We start from the raw sequence: 15822 nt of genomic DNA on the forward strand, positions 1-15822 counted from the left end.
GCCAGCTAGATGCCTCCATAAAATCCCTTACTTTAAATACGAAGGTATATACCAGTCCACCAGCTGTCTTGGACAGAGACAGATTTGTTTCTTGCTCATTTTTCCATAAAAACAAATTATCTGAAGACAAGTACTTGGGTTTTATTTTAATGATCGTTTTGTCTTTCTCTTTAGTGTATTCCACAACAGAAAAATGACAGTGACTGTGGAGTCTTTGTGCTCCAGGTAAAGAAATATGTTTTTCCAGAATTTAGGATGTGTGAATTAATCTGTTGGGCTTAGACAGATGGGAGCCCCTGTGGTATGTACCGGGCACTAGGAACAGGTAACGGTATTTCCTCCTTCCTTCCCTTCCTTTGTTGCTGGGAGTATGTAGTTTCTGCACTTTCAGATGTTACCATTAGAAGCAGCACCTTCTCAAGCCAAGAATGAACAACTGGTATCCACCTCTTATCAGAGGTTATTCATAAGGCACACTAGAGACTGACCTGAATCTGTATTGTAATCTGTATTGGCATTTGCAGAACTACATTTTTTAAACCACTGGCAAGTGGTCTTTAACCACAGAGTAAAAACTAATTAGATTTTAAATAAGGGCCACATTCAAAAACTGCATTCTCCTGCTGTGTGTTCCGTTAGTGGTCTTAAAGGGCTACTGAAAATTGTTAGACATTATATTTATAAAGGAAATTGTATATAATTCATGAGCTTAGAGATTCGCAAAGATCATGAAAGATGGGCTCATTCCTCTGGCTCATGAATGTCTGGGGTTTATAAACAAACTGAGGTTCTCACTTAAAGACCACGTTTGGCCTAGCTGCCGTCTCCGCACACTACACCTTTAGGAGAGCTGGAGCCTCTTCCTCAGTTTCTGCTCCTCACAGTCTTGTGTGGGGAAAGAGGGGAGACCCCAAGCCATAAACTTACCGGGAAAGGTGACTATAATTTGGAGGTAAATGTCTTAAAAGTGATGTGTTTTACAACCAAACTTTAAAATGCTGCCTTAGACCCTATTCCATTAGGTCTGCATCTGGGAAAATACACTGGGCTGCTCCCTAGCTCCACACGCCACTTAAGTGTTTCTGGGACCTTTGCAGTACTGCAAGTGCCTCGCCTTAGAGCAGCCTTTCCAGTTTTCCCAAGAGGACATGCCCCGAGTGCGGAAGAGGATTTACAAGGAGCTGTGTGAGTGCCGGCTCATGGACTGAAACTCAGCAGGGACTCTGGGAGGTCTGACCAAGTTGAAGCAGATGGTTTGTTACTTGAATCTCCAAACACTTATTTGAATTTTTACAGATATTTCAGATCAGTGGTGTTGGGCCACTATTGTTACCTCAAATTTGTTTTTTGCCCTATTCATTTCTCTAGCTGCCGTGTACTATTTTTTAATGTTCAGTTTGGTTTCATTTTTAATTTTATGGATTCCGTGTGTTTCCCCCCATATTTAATATTTATTATCCAAACGCATGCATATAGACAGAGCATGCAGTGCAGAGTATTAAAAAAAAAAAAAAAAGCCTAGTAGATTTGGTGCGGCTTTTGAAACTTAGTTAGACGTGAACTGAATACAGGTTTCAAATTTAATCCCAGAACCTAAAAGTGCAGGATGTTTTCAATACAACATAACTCTGAGAATGATAGGTGTTCCCTGGGGCGTAAAGGGTAGCTAGGAGTGGTGGTTTTGACAAAGCCAGTCCTGTTTTACCTGCTGCACCTTCCACTGACTTTTCTTTCCAAGTGAGTCGCATTCCTTTTGAAGGGTGAGAAGAAAGTGGCCGAAACCTGATTGGTGTGCTCTGTTACAGAGGCGCACTTAAGAAGCCCAGTGCCTACTCTGGGAGGGGTTAAGGTGTGAGAAAAAGACAACTTTGGGGATCCAGTTATATTAACACATGAAAAATTTCTATCTTGGCTTTAAGAAGAATTATAACAAATGCCTAAATCTTATAAAGGCTTTTGCTGGAACACTGAATTCTCTGGATTTTTGGTTTTGGCCCATTAAAAATGTTAATATCCATTAAACTCTAGTGGTCAAACACGTGAGAATTCAGCCTAAGTACTTTACAAGTTGTCATTATCCTTGTGTGGTCTCCCGTATGGAAGAAATTAAGATTCGCCAAACACCTTTTTTTTCCAAGGGTGTTTAAAATATAAATTTTCAGAACAGAAGACTGACCAGGTCTTCTGTAGATGGGTGGGGAGGAGAGAAGGGAAGGGTAACAAGATTTGACCGCACGGGAGCACAGCAGAAGTTGATGTTTGTTTTGCTCTTACCTCTAGTGATCTGAGCAGCGTGCGGGCTCCTCATTTGGCCTCTCTTGACCAGCCCTGAGACTCCAGCGCTGGAGTCCTTTTTTTCACTTCTGTCAACCTCATCTTCCGGAGGAGAGCAGAAGTGACCCTGTCCTTATGCTTAGCTGCAGTAGGATTAAAGTAATGGATCTTGCATCTTTATTCTAGCCTTTTATGATATTTGAAAGGAAAGGGAATCCGGAAAGATGCATGTTAAATTACCCAATTATCTTTTCTGAACTGGGGCAGGAAAAACACAAAGGTGTATGTAAGAATCTCAGAAGCTTACAGAGAATACCAAGTAAATGACAGAAGATACGTGGCATTATGCCTGGTTAGGTGTGGGGTATTGAAAATAAAAAGCTAAAACATGCAGTTTAACTTGGCCCGAAGGTGAGGCTGCCAGCAGTTGAGGGTATAGTCCGAACACGTTTACACGCAGTTCCCACCCCAGACATTCCAAGCACCAACACCAGTGTTTACACTGTAAAGAGCCCCAGCGCTCTCCAGAGCCCTCTGGACTTAATGTAAAACCAGGTCAGTATTTCTTACTGAGATCAGAGGCACTTTATGCTGCTACAGTTAGGATTATGTCAGCATTAGCAAAGATGACAGTTTAAGTGGGGAGGATATCGTCTTGAGGTTTTCTGACTAATTATGCAAATGTGAGATTTTTTCCAGATCTGCACCTAAGACATTTGCCAAACTGTTGGGGGGAGGGAGGTAGTTATACAAAGTAGCCAGTATAGCTAGGCTGTGGATTCACAGTATCTTAACCCTTGGAGCTCCAGCTCACCTCCTCACTGACAGAACCAGGCACGTAGAAAGGACACACAGAACTGTGTTCTGAATCTTCATGCCCAAAACCTGAGTTGCTGTTTCCTCTAGTCTGAGAAATGGTCACCCTCTGGGTACTGAGGCAAGCAGGGGCGCGCATAGGTAACTAAAGTGAACTGTCCAAGGCCAGCTTCCCTTTCACTTACAGTTTAATAAGGCAGCTTGAGGTGCACTGTCCAGCATGCTTTTGCCTAAATGTCAAGTATTTTAAGAATCTGGTTCAGAATGTTTCTCTGTTCATGAAACTTGGATTTTAGCACATAGTCGCTTTTCTCCCTATGCTCGTGATTAGGTGTGAACCTCTATTTAGCCCAAGCCCTACATCAGAAGGGCCTTTGTCCTGATGTTTGCGATAATTTCTTCCTTGCAACAAAGACATTTTTGAAGTGTAGTCTGGGCTGCTGGTGGAAGAGGCAGGCATTGTTTTATTGTCACTAGCTTGGGATGGAATTGTTTGGGTGCCCACAAGGTGGGCAGCCCTTATGCTTTTGGGGTTGAGTGCAGGCCTTGTACAAACTAAAAGCTGCTTACAACGTGCCTTCAAGCCGTGCCCAGTCCTGTCCATCGATAAACTTACTAGTCTGTAGGTCTTTCTTTCCAGTGATTGTCCTTATGTTAAATCTATAGCAATGAATGTAGATTTAGTTCAACTTTTAGTTGAGTTCTCTTAAGGAAGGGAAAAAGCAGCAGGTGCTGCCCAAATCACTTTTTCGTTTTGGTTGTATTTTCTACTTATCACTGAGCATGAGTGCCACCGGTCATGCTAGATCCGTAGCTGGGACAGAACAACAGCCCTGCCTGGGACACAGCCAGCACTAGTCTAAAGCTGCCCTTTTTCTCTGCAGTTTTGGTTCACTGCTTCCCTGGGTCAAAAGTGCTGACTGGGAGAGCTCTGGGTGAATCAGGCCCTTCAGGCGTGTTAATAGTGTGAACTGAATATACTGACTACCTGCTCTGCTTAATTATGTTAAGAAACCGAACTAATCAGCAGTTGTAAAGCACCTGCTTTTTTGTGTAAGGCTCTGCCTCCTGGCCTATAGATAATTAAGACCTAGGGAATATACCATCAGAGAAGTGCTAATAATTGTATTTGGGTGTTACAAAAACAGGCCTAGATAAGCTGTTCACTTAAATGGTACCTTTTGGTCAGAAAAAGAATTTATTTAAAGATTGTGATCATGTAAAATTACTCAAACCTTCTAGCAAAAATATTTTTTTGAAAAATAAACTAAATGCCTTTATAAATGTGTGTTCTCTTGAATAACATGTACTGTTTGGTGAGTAGTTTCTCAAAGGGATGCTCCTGTCATGGCAAGGCTCATTTATGAACAGTGACCAGTGTAGGCTCTAAGCAGCCTACCCTTAAATAACACTGCCCAACAGAATTTTCTGCAGTGATGGCAGTGTTCTCTGAGCATTGCTAGTGGCTACCATATTAGGTAACTGTCAAATCAAAACGAACATGCAGATTCACCTTACTCATAAGTATTCCAGAGTAAGAGTTCCAGTGTCACTCTTTATAGGTGAGGTAGTGGGCAGAGACAATGACGACTTGGTCTGACAATTCAAACAAGAACCACTATGTTTTTAAGGCCTGTAGAAATCTGAGTTACATTTTACTACAAAATTATAAAATATTAATTCAAACTACAGTGCAAAAGAAATTTTCAAAATGATATCCTCATTAAACATCTGCAAATGGTTCTTTCCTAAGCACTTAGCTTTTAATAATAACCCAAATAATCAGCTTGAACGCAGAGAACCTGTACTTACTGTAATGTGAAAGATGTTCACACTGAGATACTTCAGCCCCAACTTTCAGAAACTAGTGGAAGTTAGGAGATACTGTTGCTAGATGAAAAAAATTTCACTTATATAAGGGAAAATTATACTAGACCAACAGTTTAATGAGCAATAGTTCATATATATTAGAGAAATCACCTTGTGCCTTACAAATGCAAAATAAATTTTGCAGACCCCCTTCACTGCAGAGACTATCCGCTCACTATGCAGGCTCTGAAACTCGGTAAGCACAACTAGGGAAAAACAAGACAGACTTTCAAATGAAAACTGGCTGAAACACACTTCCTGTGGGAAGTAATTCTGATTGTTCTTGGTAAGCGTTCTCTTGATTTTCAAGCTCTTTTTTAAACCTAGTCCATTCCTGAGATCACTCTGAAAATGAATCTTGAACACATCTTTTGAAAAATGCGTACAGTAAATACTAGTCTTAGTACATACAGCACATAAGCTGGTGGTATCTCTTAGGACAGTCTAAGGCTTACTTCCGCATCAACAATTTAGGAAGTTCCCTTGACTCCTCTAAGTTTGCCTTTAGAGATTAGAACTCAACACGGAAAATAAAACTCAGTTGTCAAACATCTTACTAATTAATTCAGAGCAAAGTTATACAATATAGCAAAACCCTATTTATTACATTTTTATTTCTCGCAAACTTAAAAAATTTTAAGGCCCCAATGAAGACCATGAACCTTTATCAATTTTTAAAATTTTCCACCTTCCTAGAAGAAGTCTGGTGTCTTGGGCTGATATATCAGAATTGTTGCCACGAACGCAAATTCTGACCTGGTGACATAAAATCATTCTGGCAACCTAAGGGCCTAGATTCTACGACTACAGAATAAAGGCATTCTTTTGGATTCTGTCCTTTAATAGTTTTCAAAGGAAAACCATGAAAAGGCTTCCAGCTCAGTAGACACCTTGATCAAAGCATGGTAAAAGTGGGCAGGTTTGCAGACCTTGGGTAATGCACAGCAAATTCAACAGGCCAAAGGAGTGAGTTTTCATGATGGGGCTCTCACCACTCACTGGTTTTGGGCCAGTTTTCCATAGCCGCCTCTGCCAGCGTCATAGTCCTGCCGATACTCATCTCGTACCTTAATTGAAAAGAACATAAGTTACATTATAGAGACGACTGGTGTAACGAATATGCCTCCCGCAAACATACCAGCAGGTCAACTGTTTAGCCTTTTCAGGTGTCATAATGTGAACATTCAAGCAGGAAATAATTTTTTGAGCAACGATATAAAGCTCAACTGCCTTACAAAATTAAGATTACCTAAGGGTTTTGTTTGCTTACTTAATAATAAATAAAACTCTATGCCCAACATGAGGCTTGAACTCATGACCCCGAGATCAAGAGTCACATGCTCTACCAACTGAGCCAGCCAGGTGCCACCTAAAAGTTATTTATTATATAACATCATGCTCATAACTCACCAGCATTCAAAAGTAGCACATTCCAAAGAGTAAGTACTTAAATTAGGCTATTTTCAAATTAAAAACTTAAAACTTATTTCAGTGCATTATCCTTTTGTTCTAGACACTTACAGGTACAAAATAGCCCCTAGCAGAAGTCCAATAATGATTGCTTGTCAAAATGTATAGAATCTATAATTTACCAATCCTAATGGATAGTTTTCAGATTCACTTCAAGCTAAGATTACAGGCACAGAATTACAGGCACAGCAAACACAACCTGACAAAGCCCTTGTCACTAGGACTGAAATAACCAGGGAAAGACTGAGCCAAGAGAACCTTCCTGCATACCTGGCCCCCAGATCTCCCACGGCCATACTGCCTGCCCTCCTTAAAGCCTGCGTCCCAGTCCGTGCGAATGATCCGGTCATCCAGACGAGTTCCATTTATGTACCTCATGGCATTTTCTGCATCTGCTCTTGAATAGTATCTTAAGGGTAAGTATTAAGGAACACTATATAGCATTTCTCCAACATTTTTGGGAATACAGGAGGCAACACCTAAATGAAGCAGAGTTGTTAAGAGTACAAAAATGAATCCAACCAGATGGATTTCAGAGACAGTAACTCGGTTTGCACAAGCCTGTTTGAGGTTAGTCCAGAAGCAGTTAGAGAGTCAACTGATTTATCCAAGGCTACTGGTGGTGATTTCCTGGATAATCCTGTTGATAATTATTTGGTCCCACTGTCTGCATATTTTGGTTTGTAAAGTATAAATACGTTCACAGTGCGGGTTTGGAGCACAAACTGCACACTTCCTATCCAAGGAAACAAAAGCATCCAAATCTGGAACTGTATATTCAACAACCTTAATAAAAAGAGAAGGTTACAGTGCATACGGAACTGCCACTGCACTTCATTAGAAGGAAAGACTCCATATCCTATCACTCAGGTTAGTTGTTTCCAAACCTATTTAATCAGATCCACTCAATGTATCTTTGCGGTGACGATAAAAATCTAAGCAATTATGATCATTAGCTGGGTTCAGGGAAATGCCGATCCCTACTTTTTCCCTACGTCTTCAACTACACAGGTAGGGAAGCACTTGCTGAAATTCCAGTGTCCAACACCTGCACGATGCCTAGCACATAATGGGCATTCAGTAATTTTTTTGCTGGATAAATGACATGATAAAAGGGCAAAGTGAGAAAAAACACTGGCAATGGCAGCCTCTCTTGGCAATCATCTGTTGTTATGACTGTGGATCTGTGACACAAAAAACAAATGCAAAAGCATCTCAGTTCTCAGAGCCTGAGTATTACCTACAAGGTGGATTTGCTTTGTCTGTTCTCACTGTTCGCCTCATATCCTGTCAACTTTGATGCTGCTGTCACCTGAGGCGAATGTAAAATCGGGGCATTCTTGTCCCTCGTGTTTGAAGGGAGAACGGAAAAAGCTTGCAGAGCCCAGAAATCAGACCCAAAAATCAAAAGTTTGGAACAGGTTTGAAAGTAGGGCTTCTAGTTCAAGCCGACAGAGTGAGCACATTTCTCATTTCCTTTTCAAGACCCCATTAGAATGACAGAAAAGATACATACACCCAAAGACTAGAAGAGGCCATCAACAAACCAGAGGTTCAAGAAAGGTGAAGGAAGAGTGCTAACGGATGAAACAAAGTCACAGTTTGAAATATTCTTGAAGGAGGTTAGAGAAGGAGACAGCAAACAGGGTTTAATTAAAAGTCTGTATGTAGGAAGATGACCTGCTAGCAGGAAGGCATTTAAACCCAGGCAAATAAAAATAGAACGACAGAGTTCTGAACAAACTGGAGAAACCCTATAGGGCAGTGTCTTTGACAGTAGTAAGGCAACATAAATCCCTTTTCATTCTGGCATCTGGGAAGCCCACATATACCAAAAGCAAAGCAGCAACTTAAGACAGATCTGCCTGGGTCCACAAAGTTAGCCTTCTTTTTCCTAATTATGACTGGGAACCCAGGGATCACCAGACATTTAAGGAAAATTTACAGCATAAATACAACCCTCCAAAAAGAAAAAAAATACCCAGGTAATTTGGGGCACAAACAAAAATTTTTTAAACATGTTACATGAGGTCTGGGAAATTTCTTAGAATATAAAACAAAAGGACCAAAAAAGAAAACGTCAGGAGAAAAAAAACCCCAAGCAAAAAATCCAGCAGGTCCAATATTTACAGAATTTCCAGGAAGACAACAGTTTGGTTTTGACCTCACATAAAATCAAGCTATATACATCTACATAACGAAATACTATATAGCCATTTGAAAAAGAGGTAGACCTATGTGTGCTAACATAAAACAATCTCTAAGGTGGAGGAAAAAAACAGTGCATGCGGTATGCACCACGCATCCACAGGATCGCTGCTGGAAAGACACCGAGACTGGTAACCGTCTGGATTTAGAACGGTACAGAGATTTTCACTGTACCCTTTGTACTCCTGTAAACACCATAAGCTTGTATTTTCAAAAGATTATTTCTTAAAGAATCTATTATAAACCATGGATTTCAGAACAGAATGTAAATGTTAACAGCTTTCGCAACACGGGAGTGTAGACACATTGGGCAGAAGGTAAGAAGTAGATGAAAGGAGGAGAGGTAGAAGGATAGGGATATTAATTAGTGGACGGCCTCCCTCATTTTTTTAAAGTAACCACTCTTCGCCCCCCCCTCACCCAACAGCTACGCCAGACACACAGGAAGGATACTCCACAAAGCAGAACCCACATGCTGTTTTCTTCATCTTATCCAGGCCCATAATGATTTTCTTTATGTCGCCACTTTTGCTGAAGAGTTCATAGATTTGTTCTTCGGTTGTGTAAAAGGAAAGATTTCCAACATACAACGTACAGCTCTTCTTCAGTAATTTTTCCTGTTCTTCATTGTCACCCTAGAATAGCAAATAAAGACAAAGTTAAGCAACACAATCTAAGAAGAGTCCTGCTTAAATAGTATTCCCAAGTATGGCAAAAACTGTCATTAATTCTAATCTGGGAGCCAGCTTCTCTCATCATCCCAGTCTACCACAAATCCCTTGCCAAAGAGATAGAGAGAGAGGGGTGTTCACACTCTTGGACACACTTCTGCAGGTCCCGACTGCTTTCAGTTTAAGAGTCACGTTGCATGTAGCCCTCCTGCGCGGTACCGCCATGCAAACCGCATGCCTCTTCTCTGCCTACTCCATAGCCTCAGCACCGGAACCTTCTCCCGTTGCCAGAGCTTAACTTCCAGACCTTGAACCCATATACTAAAATGGACTTTTTTGTAGTGAAAAATAAATGGATTTTCAGAGATAGGGTATCCCTCATAATATTGCCACAGAGAATGTTCAAAACAACTGTCTAGATGGATTACATGCGCATATATTTTCTGAGTTTAGGAGAAAATACAGTAATCACTAAAAACGAGAGCTTACATTTTTTTTTTAAATAAAAAGGTTCCCTTACTTTTTTTTTTTTTTAATTTACTAATTTTTTTGAGAGCAAGAGAGAGGGTGAGAGAGCAAGTGAGGGCTCACATGCACACGAGCAGGGGAAGGGGCAGAGGGAGAAGCAGACCCCCGCTGAGCAGGGAGCCTGATGCAGAACTCAATCCCAGGACCCTGGGATCATGACCTGAGCTGAAGGCAGACGCTTCACTGCCTGAGCCACCCAGGTGCCCCGAGAACTTAGGTTCTTGACAGGCTTCCTAATTTCGAAGATAGGACGAAGCCAGAGACAGGAATATAACTGGGCTTCAGCCAACCCACCTGACAATCCCTGGGGCTCATCATGGGCTAGATATGGTATTTTACATGCCTGCACAGAAACCAGGTGGTCGTCCTCAGACCTTCTCTTCCGACCTCCACATTGGGGAGGACAAATGCTAACTAAATAGAAGGCCTACCTCCTGACCTGCTCTCAGGCTCTCAGGTTAAGGCTCTCAGCAACCATACAGTGGTATTCCAGTTTGGAAAGTAGCTGAATAGACCTACACTCAGGCCCCCAGAGCACTTTCCCAAGAGTTCTCCCTTCTTCACTTACTACTCCATATATAATGCTGATCCAGTCTCCTTCACTCTGAGACCAAGGCTTTGCGTTGTCTCTGAAAGCTTTGGACCACAGAGCTCAGACTAACAGGTCTCATGTGATCACATTCAGTGCCAGAACGGAGGGATAGAGAAACCATCTAAAGGAAATCGCATCAAAAGGGAAATGATGAAATAAATTACGGTACATCAATAAATATAAAACTATGCAGCCCCAAGAAAAATGTACATGCACATGCAGTTATACAGAACACCTGAGACGGTAATGACCATAGGGAAAAAAGGTACAGAACGTGAAGGATATGCTCCTAAATAGATACATATTTTTTTAAAGTATGAATATAAAAGGTCTCATACACAAGAAATAGGTACATGTTCCTTTAGGGAGAATCAAGGGATTGCAGGTCAGAGGCTTCCATGTATGAAATTGCATTTAACTCTCAGAAGTGAACGAAGGGGCAGACCTTCATAAAGTAAAGTAACCTTACTTTACACCTGAGAAGACAGTTAAGTAACTTGTTCGAGGTCATATAGCTACTCAGTAGTAGCAGCTGGAATCCAAACCTAGTCTCTCCCCACAACCCCCAAAACCAGTCTTATGCCCAATCCCATACTTCCTTAAAAAGTCCACAGGGCAGCAGTCTTTCTACATTAAAAACAAGTTTTCAGAACTTTGGAATGAGACATTACATAAAGTAGATCCACCTTATTTGCATCACTGCTGTTAATGATTTATTAAAATTACCAGGTGGTGGCCTTTTCTTTTGTCCCACTTTTCTCACACGTGTAAGTAATCCAAACAAACAGCCAAAGCTGAAGCCAACTGTGGTGTAAGTCCTTACTGAAGGTTCCATTCAGGGACACCAGGAGTTCCTCATGACAGCCTCTTACTACTATCTAAATAAAGCCACAGGCCTCAGACTGCATTTCAAGATGGTAATGATGTGGAACTTTCTAAAGTAATGAGAACTGTAAAAGTGATAGAAGTGATAAACCTTGCTTGGCATACAGTAAGCATTTACTGCCTTAGTGAATGAATTTCAGGTCTTCCTCATTTGGCCTTAAACAAAATTTCCTTTTCCCTAACCCGCTAACACGTTGTGCGCGCTCTCCACGCCCACCCTCTTGTACCCGCGCCTCTCCTTTCCTTTCCCGTCACAAGCCGTCTCCCTTTTCTGAATCCTCACAGGATTCCCTTTCCCGTCACCATTTCTGCCCTAGATTACGATTACTTGCCGCCATTTACAATCCCTACTGGAAAATTATAAACTCTTAGGGTGCGAAAACTGTCTTCCCTCTCCCTCTAGGACTTAGCAGTTTTAAGCAACAGCACTCAATAAAAGTTACCTAATAATCACTGGATGACGAGTGTCGCTCCACCTCGTCCCCGCTTTTGCTGATACTGGACAACCGACCTCGAATATTTGCTGCCTTCCCTTTTTCCACATAATCTACAATGACATGGGCCAAACTAAAACCTCCCTCTTCTGAAACCCAGCAGTTCTCTGAACTTGACACCTAGACTCTTAAAGTGCCTAGCTTGGACAGTCCACCTGCCCACTCCAAGGACTCCCTACGTTGGAGTCAAGGCTCAACTTTGTGTCTCCCAGCCACCGCGTAGAACTTTGTAGGACCGTTCTACTAGACCAAGGAAGGAAAGGGCTCCACGCGCCACAGGGCTGATCTAATTTAAAATTAAAAAGTAATAAAAAGTATCTGGTTCAGGAAGACGCCCCCTTTCCCCATACTTCAGATGTCAAAAGGACACCCCTGCCCCTCATATCACAAAGTCACCTTCCCGAGGTACAGCCTGTGCAAATGCCAAGCCACCACTACTACCGCCACTGCAACCCCTCTGCACTGGCCTGGGAAAGGGAGCAGATGCAAGGGAATGGGAAAGCGAGGCTCAAATTCTCTACGAGATAAGGGGATTCAGTGGTATCCAAACGCCCTTTCAGCTCCGTTCCCCAGCAGGCACCGGGGCCTCACTTCGCGTCGGGAAACCAAAGAACGGCAAACGACACAATGAGACAAGAGCAAGCCGATTCTCAGCGTTCTGGCCCCGGGCCTTCCCTTCTCGCGGCCCGGCCTCCCTCACCCGGAAGTGCTGGTCCCGGTATTGGCTCAGCTCCACGTAGGAGTCGCTGCGCAGCGCCTTCAGAAGGCCGCCGGACATAGTGCAGAGCAGTGCACGAAGACGCCGCCACTCCAGGAACAACGAGGCTGCCGCGGCGGTGGCGGAAGCGGAAATGCGCGGAAGCGGCTGCAGAAGGTGGGCATCCTGTGAACCAATCCAAGCGCAGCAGTGTCGTCACCGGTCGGCGCGGGCGCAGACGTGGTCCGTCTTTATTCGTCACCCGTCGGAAGCGAGAGCGGCGTGCTCCGGGTTCCGGGTCGCTCCGAGGATGGTACTTCAGCGGCTCTTGGCCGCCCTGCTGCACAGTCCGCAGCTGGTGGAGCGTCTGTCCGAGTCCAAGCCCATCCGGCGTGCGGCGCAGCTCACGGCCTTCGCGCTGATGCAGGCCCAGCTGCGCGGCCAGGACGCAGCCCGGCGTCTTCGAGCCCTCGCGGCTGGGCCCGCGGGCTCGCTAGGTCGCCGCGCTGCCCGCTTCAGAGACACCTTCACTCAGGAGCTGCGCCGCGGCCTCCGAGAACGCCCGGGGTCACCGCCAGGTAGCCAGAGGGGCCCGGGCGCTAACCCCTAAACCCAGGCTGGGCCGGGCCAGGGTCGCCGGTTTTCCCTTCTGGACTCGGCACGGGCCTCGGCGCTAAGCGATCATCCTGGGCACTGTGCACGGCTTTGAATCCTGAGTCAGACTGTCGGCCTTAGAGTCTCATTCATCAGGGATCCCAGGCCTAACCGACATCCCCGGTGAAGCCGTGTGATCGGACTGGGCACGGTGCGAAGAAAGCCCCCAAGTCCCGGCCCCGACACACCGCGTACAGAGAGCCATGACCCGAACCACAGCCCAAAGGAGTCTGCCCTCTGCGAATGGGACTAAAGCTCGTGTTCAGTGATGCTGCCTCTGCACTGAGAGAGCAGCGCGCTTCTTCCAGGGGACAGCATGGATGGAAAAACACAGCTGCCAAATCCTCTGATTAAATGTGTGAGCCGAGTAATGGGTGTGAGTGTGGTGCTTCTCCAGCGAGATGGGTTAGGGTTCCTGGGGGCTCCAGGCCCGTGGTAATACTAGTTAACGCATTTGGAGTGCGTACTCTGTGCTGGCACTTGCTAATTGCACTCCGTGTGGGCTCTCGCACTCCTTACAGTCACTTTGATATGAGGAAGTGTAGGCTGCATCCTTACAGAGTCGGGATGTGAATACATGAGTTTGACTCCAGGGCCTAGTCCTTAACCACAAGTCTCTGCAGCATTTGCCCTGACCTTCAATGCCTGCCTCCACCTCCCCGACCCCGTTATCACCATTGGGCGTTAGAACTGTCTAGTACGGAACAAGCTACCTGGATTCCTATTACCAGTTTTAGAGGGTCTGGATTACAATCAAGACAGCCGATGGACTCATGAGTAGGAAATCCGTGGTATACAGAAATGCCTTGTCATTTTGAGGCTTCTGACTGAATTTCAGATCGCCTCTAATTAGGCTCCACAGTTCATTGTGCAATCTAGAAAGCTTAAAGCCACAGGAGCTGCTTTCAGGCTGGTGACCAACCAGAATTTATATCCTGGCCTTTCTGATAGTTACAGAGAGGGAGCTAGATAGGGCCGGGGGGACGACCAGTGGGGGTGGAGAAGCTAAAGTAACATTCCTAATGTTCATACTTATAATTTGCTATCCCATCCCAGTCATCCCATCAGAGGTGCTGCTGTTTAATCCTCTCAGGCCCAAAGTCCCACTCTCCTAGTGACCACAGTCCTGATTTGGCATCTGACCCTTGCGTCCTATCAAAGGACAAATACTCCTCCCAGACCAGAGGCCACTCTGGATTCTCCCTTGAGGCTGGCAGTGAGGAGTCTGAGGAGCTGCTTCCTTCTATGGCCTTTCTGCCACAGTGGCCTCAATCCCACTCCTTGGTCTCTGGACCTCAGTGGCAGAATATTAGCAGTCCCCAGCCCAACTCCCTACCCTCAACATAGGTAAGCACACTCGATGGTAGGTCTTTTTCCAGACTGGCAGGGACAAAAAGGGAAGCGGTGCAGGAAGCAATGAAGCTACTGGACAAACTGGTCATCAACTGCTAGAGAAAGCAAGAAAAGGGGGCAGTTGTTTCTCACAGAAGAAGTGGGTAAGAACTAAGCTCCCTCCATTTTTGTAGAGGGAGTCGGAGCAGAGAGGGAAAACTGGGTCCTTTCTGCTCCAGCTCCAGGTGGCTTGGGTGCTCCTGCTTTACTGGAGAAGCCTCCAGTGACTGTAGACACTGGCTTGCCATCCCACCAGTTACCCTATTACTAAAGAAACATCAAATTCTTTCCACCACCCCCAGTGGCAATCTCCCAGCATGCTTTTCAAGTTTTTCTAAGTTCTGCCAGAAAGTGAAGCAGGGAAGCAACTCATCCTGCTATCTTGCAGGACAATTCAGATTCACCCCTCGACGCTACACAGACCTAGATACCAACGCTTTATGGGCAAATTTATTAGAGGTCAGACCGTCAGCAATCTACATGGACTGCTACAACCAAGTCCCTGGAAATCCTCCAGGGAATTCTGAGATTGTGGGTCCAACTGGGGGAGGGGAGAGGCAAAAGTCCCAAGAGACCCAAACAAGTTTGGGACCCTAGAGTCGGGTGTCTCCAAGATGGCACTTGGGCAGAAAAGCCATCTTTGGCTGCAGAGTAAACAGTAAGTGCTTACTGTGTGCCAGAGATGATGCTAAGCACTAGGGATAGGAAGACAAATCAGAGGTTCATAGAAACATAAACTACAAGAGCAATGCATTGACATGAATGGGTTCTACAGAATGTAAAAGAGGGAAATGTCCAGTAGTTTGCTGGAGCCAACTTCTATCGGCTCCTGAGAGCAGATCATTGGCATCTCCTCCCAACTTGGAGTTCAGTAGCAGCATTTCGGTAGTTTGCAATCAGCAAGGTGGGAGTATTTATGCCACGGAAATCAGCCAGTGCTACAAATGGGGGCTTTTCTGCCCACAGAGAATGGGTTGCTAATCATTTACCAGCATATCACTGACCCTCGTCTTCCTTGGGGTTGGAGTCATGAGGAGGCCGTGGCACCGAGATCAGCAGCAGCCACAGAGCAGCACGACTGGGAGGGCCATTGCTCCGAGTGGACCCAAACCTTAGCCCGCAGAAGGCAGGACTAGAAGAGTGCTCAGGCTTGGTCATTAGCGTTGGTTTGGTCTCCGGCGCTCTACCGATTTCCAGCTCACTGATTTCTGTGGCCTGGGTGCCTGTTATTCTCAGGAGGGGGTAGGCATTTGAGGAAGGAGAACGCAGACA

At 44.7% G+C, this 15822-nt stretch overlaps 3 protein-coding genes and 1 non-coding gene across 13 annotated transcripts in view; 2 read left to right on the plus strand and 2 right to left on the minus strand.

Moving 5' to 3' along the window:
• SENP5 (SUMO specific peptidase 5) overlaps window positions 1–4366 on the plus strand; it is a 56923-nt gene extending 52557 nt beyond the window's left edge. For 3 of the 6 annotated variants that reach the window (XM_008708355.2, XM_040621395.1, XM_040621397.1), the window contains 2 exons: window positions 175–225; window positions 1098–4366. In XM_008708355.2, coding sequence (XP_008706577.1) covers window positions 175–225; window positions 1098–1208 — 162 coding nt within the window. In that variant the 3' untranslated portion in view covers window positions 1209–4366. Of the gene's footprint in view, window positions 1–174; window positions 226–1097 lie in introns of those variants that run through there. The other 3 variants (XM_008708357.2, XR_005832200.1, XR_005832201.1) reach the window with 3 other exon arrangements.
• The window catches only part of NCBP2 (nuclear cap binding protein subunit 2), a 33689-nt gene extending 21026 nt beyond the window's left edge, over window positions 1–12663 (minus strand). For 2 of the 5 annotated variants that reach the window (XM_040621398.1, XM_008708363.2), the window contains exons 1-4: window positions 12508–12663; window positions 9091–9272; window positions 6700–6838; window positions 5959–6026 (exon numbers count right to left, since the gene is read on the minus strand). In XM_040621398.1, coding sequence (XP_040477332.1) covers window positions 5959–6026; window positions 6700–6838; window positions 9091–9272; window positions 12508–12585 — 467 coding nt within the window. In that variant the 5' untranslated portion in view covers window positions 12586–12663. Of the gene's footprint in view, window positions 1–5535; window positions 6027–6699; window positions 6839–9090; window positions 9273–12507 lie in introns of those variants that run through there. The other 3 variants (XR_572774.2, XM_008708364.2, XM_008708362.2) reach the window with 3 other exon arrangements.
• On the minus strand, window positions 6251–6323 carry TRNAK-CUU. Its single transcript has one exon. It is a non-coding gene; the product is annotated as a tRNA-Lys (tRNA).
• Window positions 12664–12746: 83 nt separating the features above from the next.
• On the plus strand, window positions 12747–13525 carry NCBP2AS2 (NCBP2 antisense 2 (head to head)). Its single transcript, XM_040621399.1, has one exon. The coding sequence runs from the start codon at window positions 12815–12817 to the stop codon at window positions 13112–13114; it is 300 nt and encodes a 99-aa protein (XP_040477333.1). The 5' UTR covers window positions 12747–12814; the 3' UTR covers window positions 13115–13525.
• The last annotated feature ends 2297 nt before the right edge of the window (window positions 13526–15822 follow it).

The sequence above is a fragment of the Ursus maritimus genome, unplaced genomic scaffold (assembly GCF_017311325.1).
Source record: "Ursus maritimus isolate PB19 unplaced genomic scaffold, ASM1731132v1 scaffold_4, whole genome shotgun sequence".
In the NCBI taxonomy this organism is placed as follows: domain Eukaryota; kingdom Metazoa; phylum Chordata; class Mammalia; order Carnivora; family Ursidae; genus Ursus; species Ursus maritimus.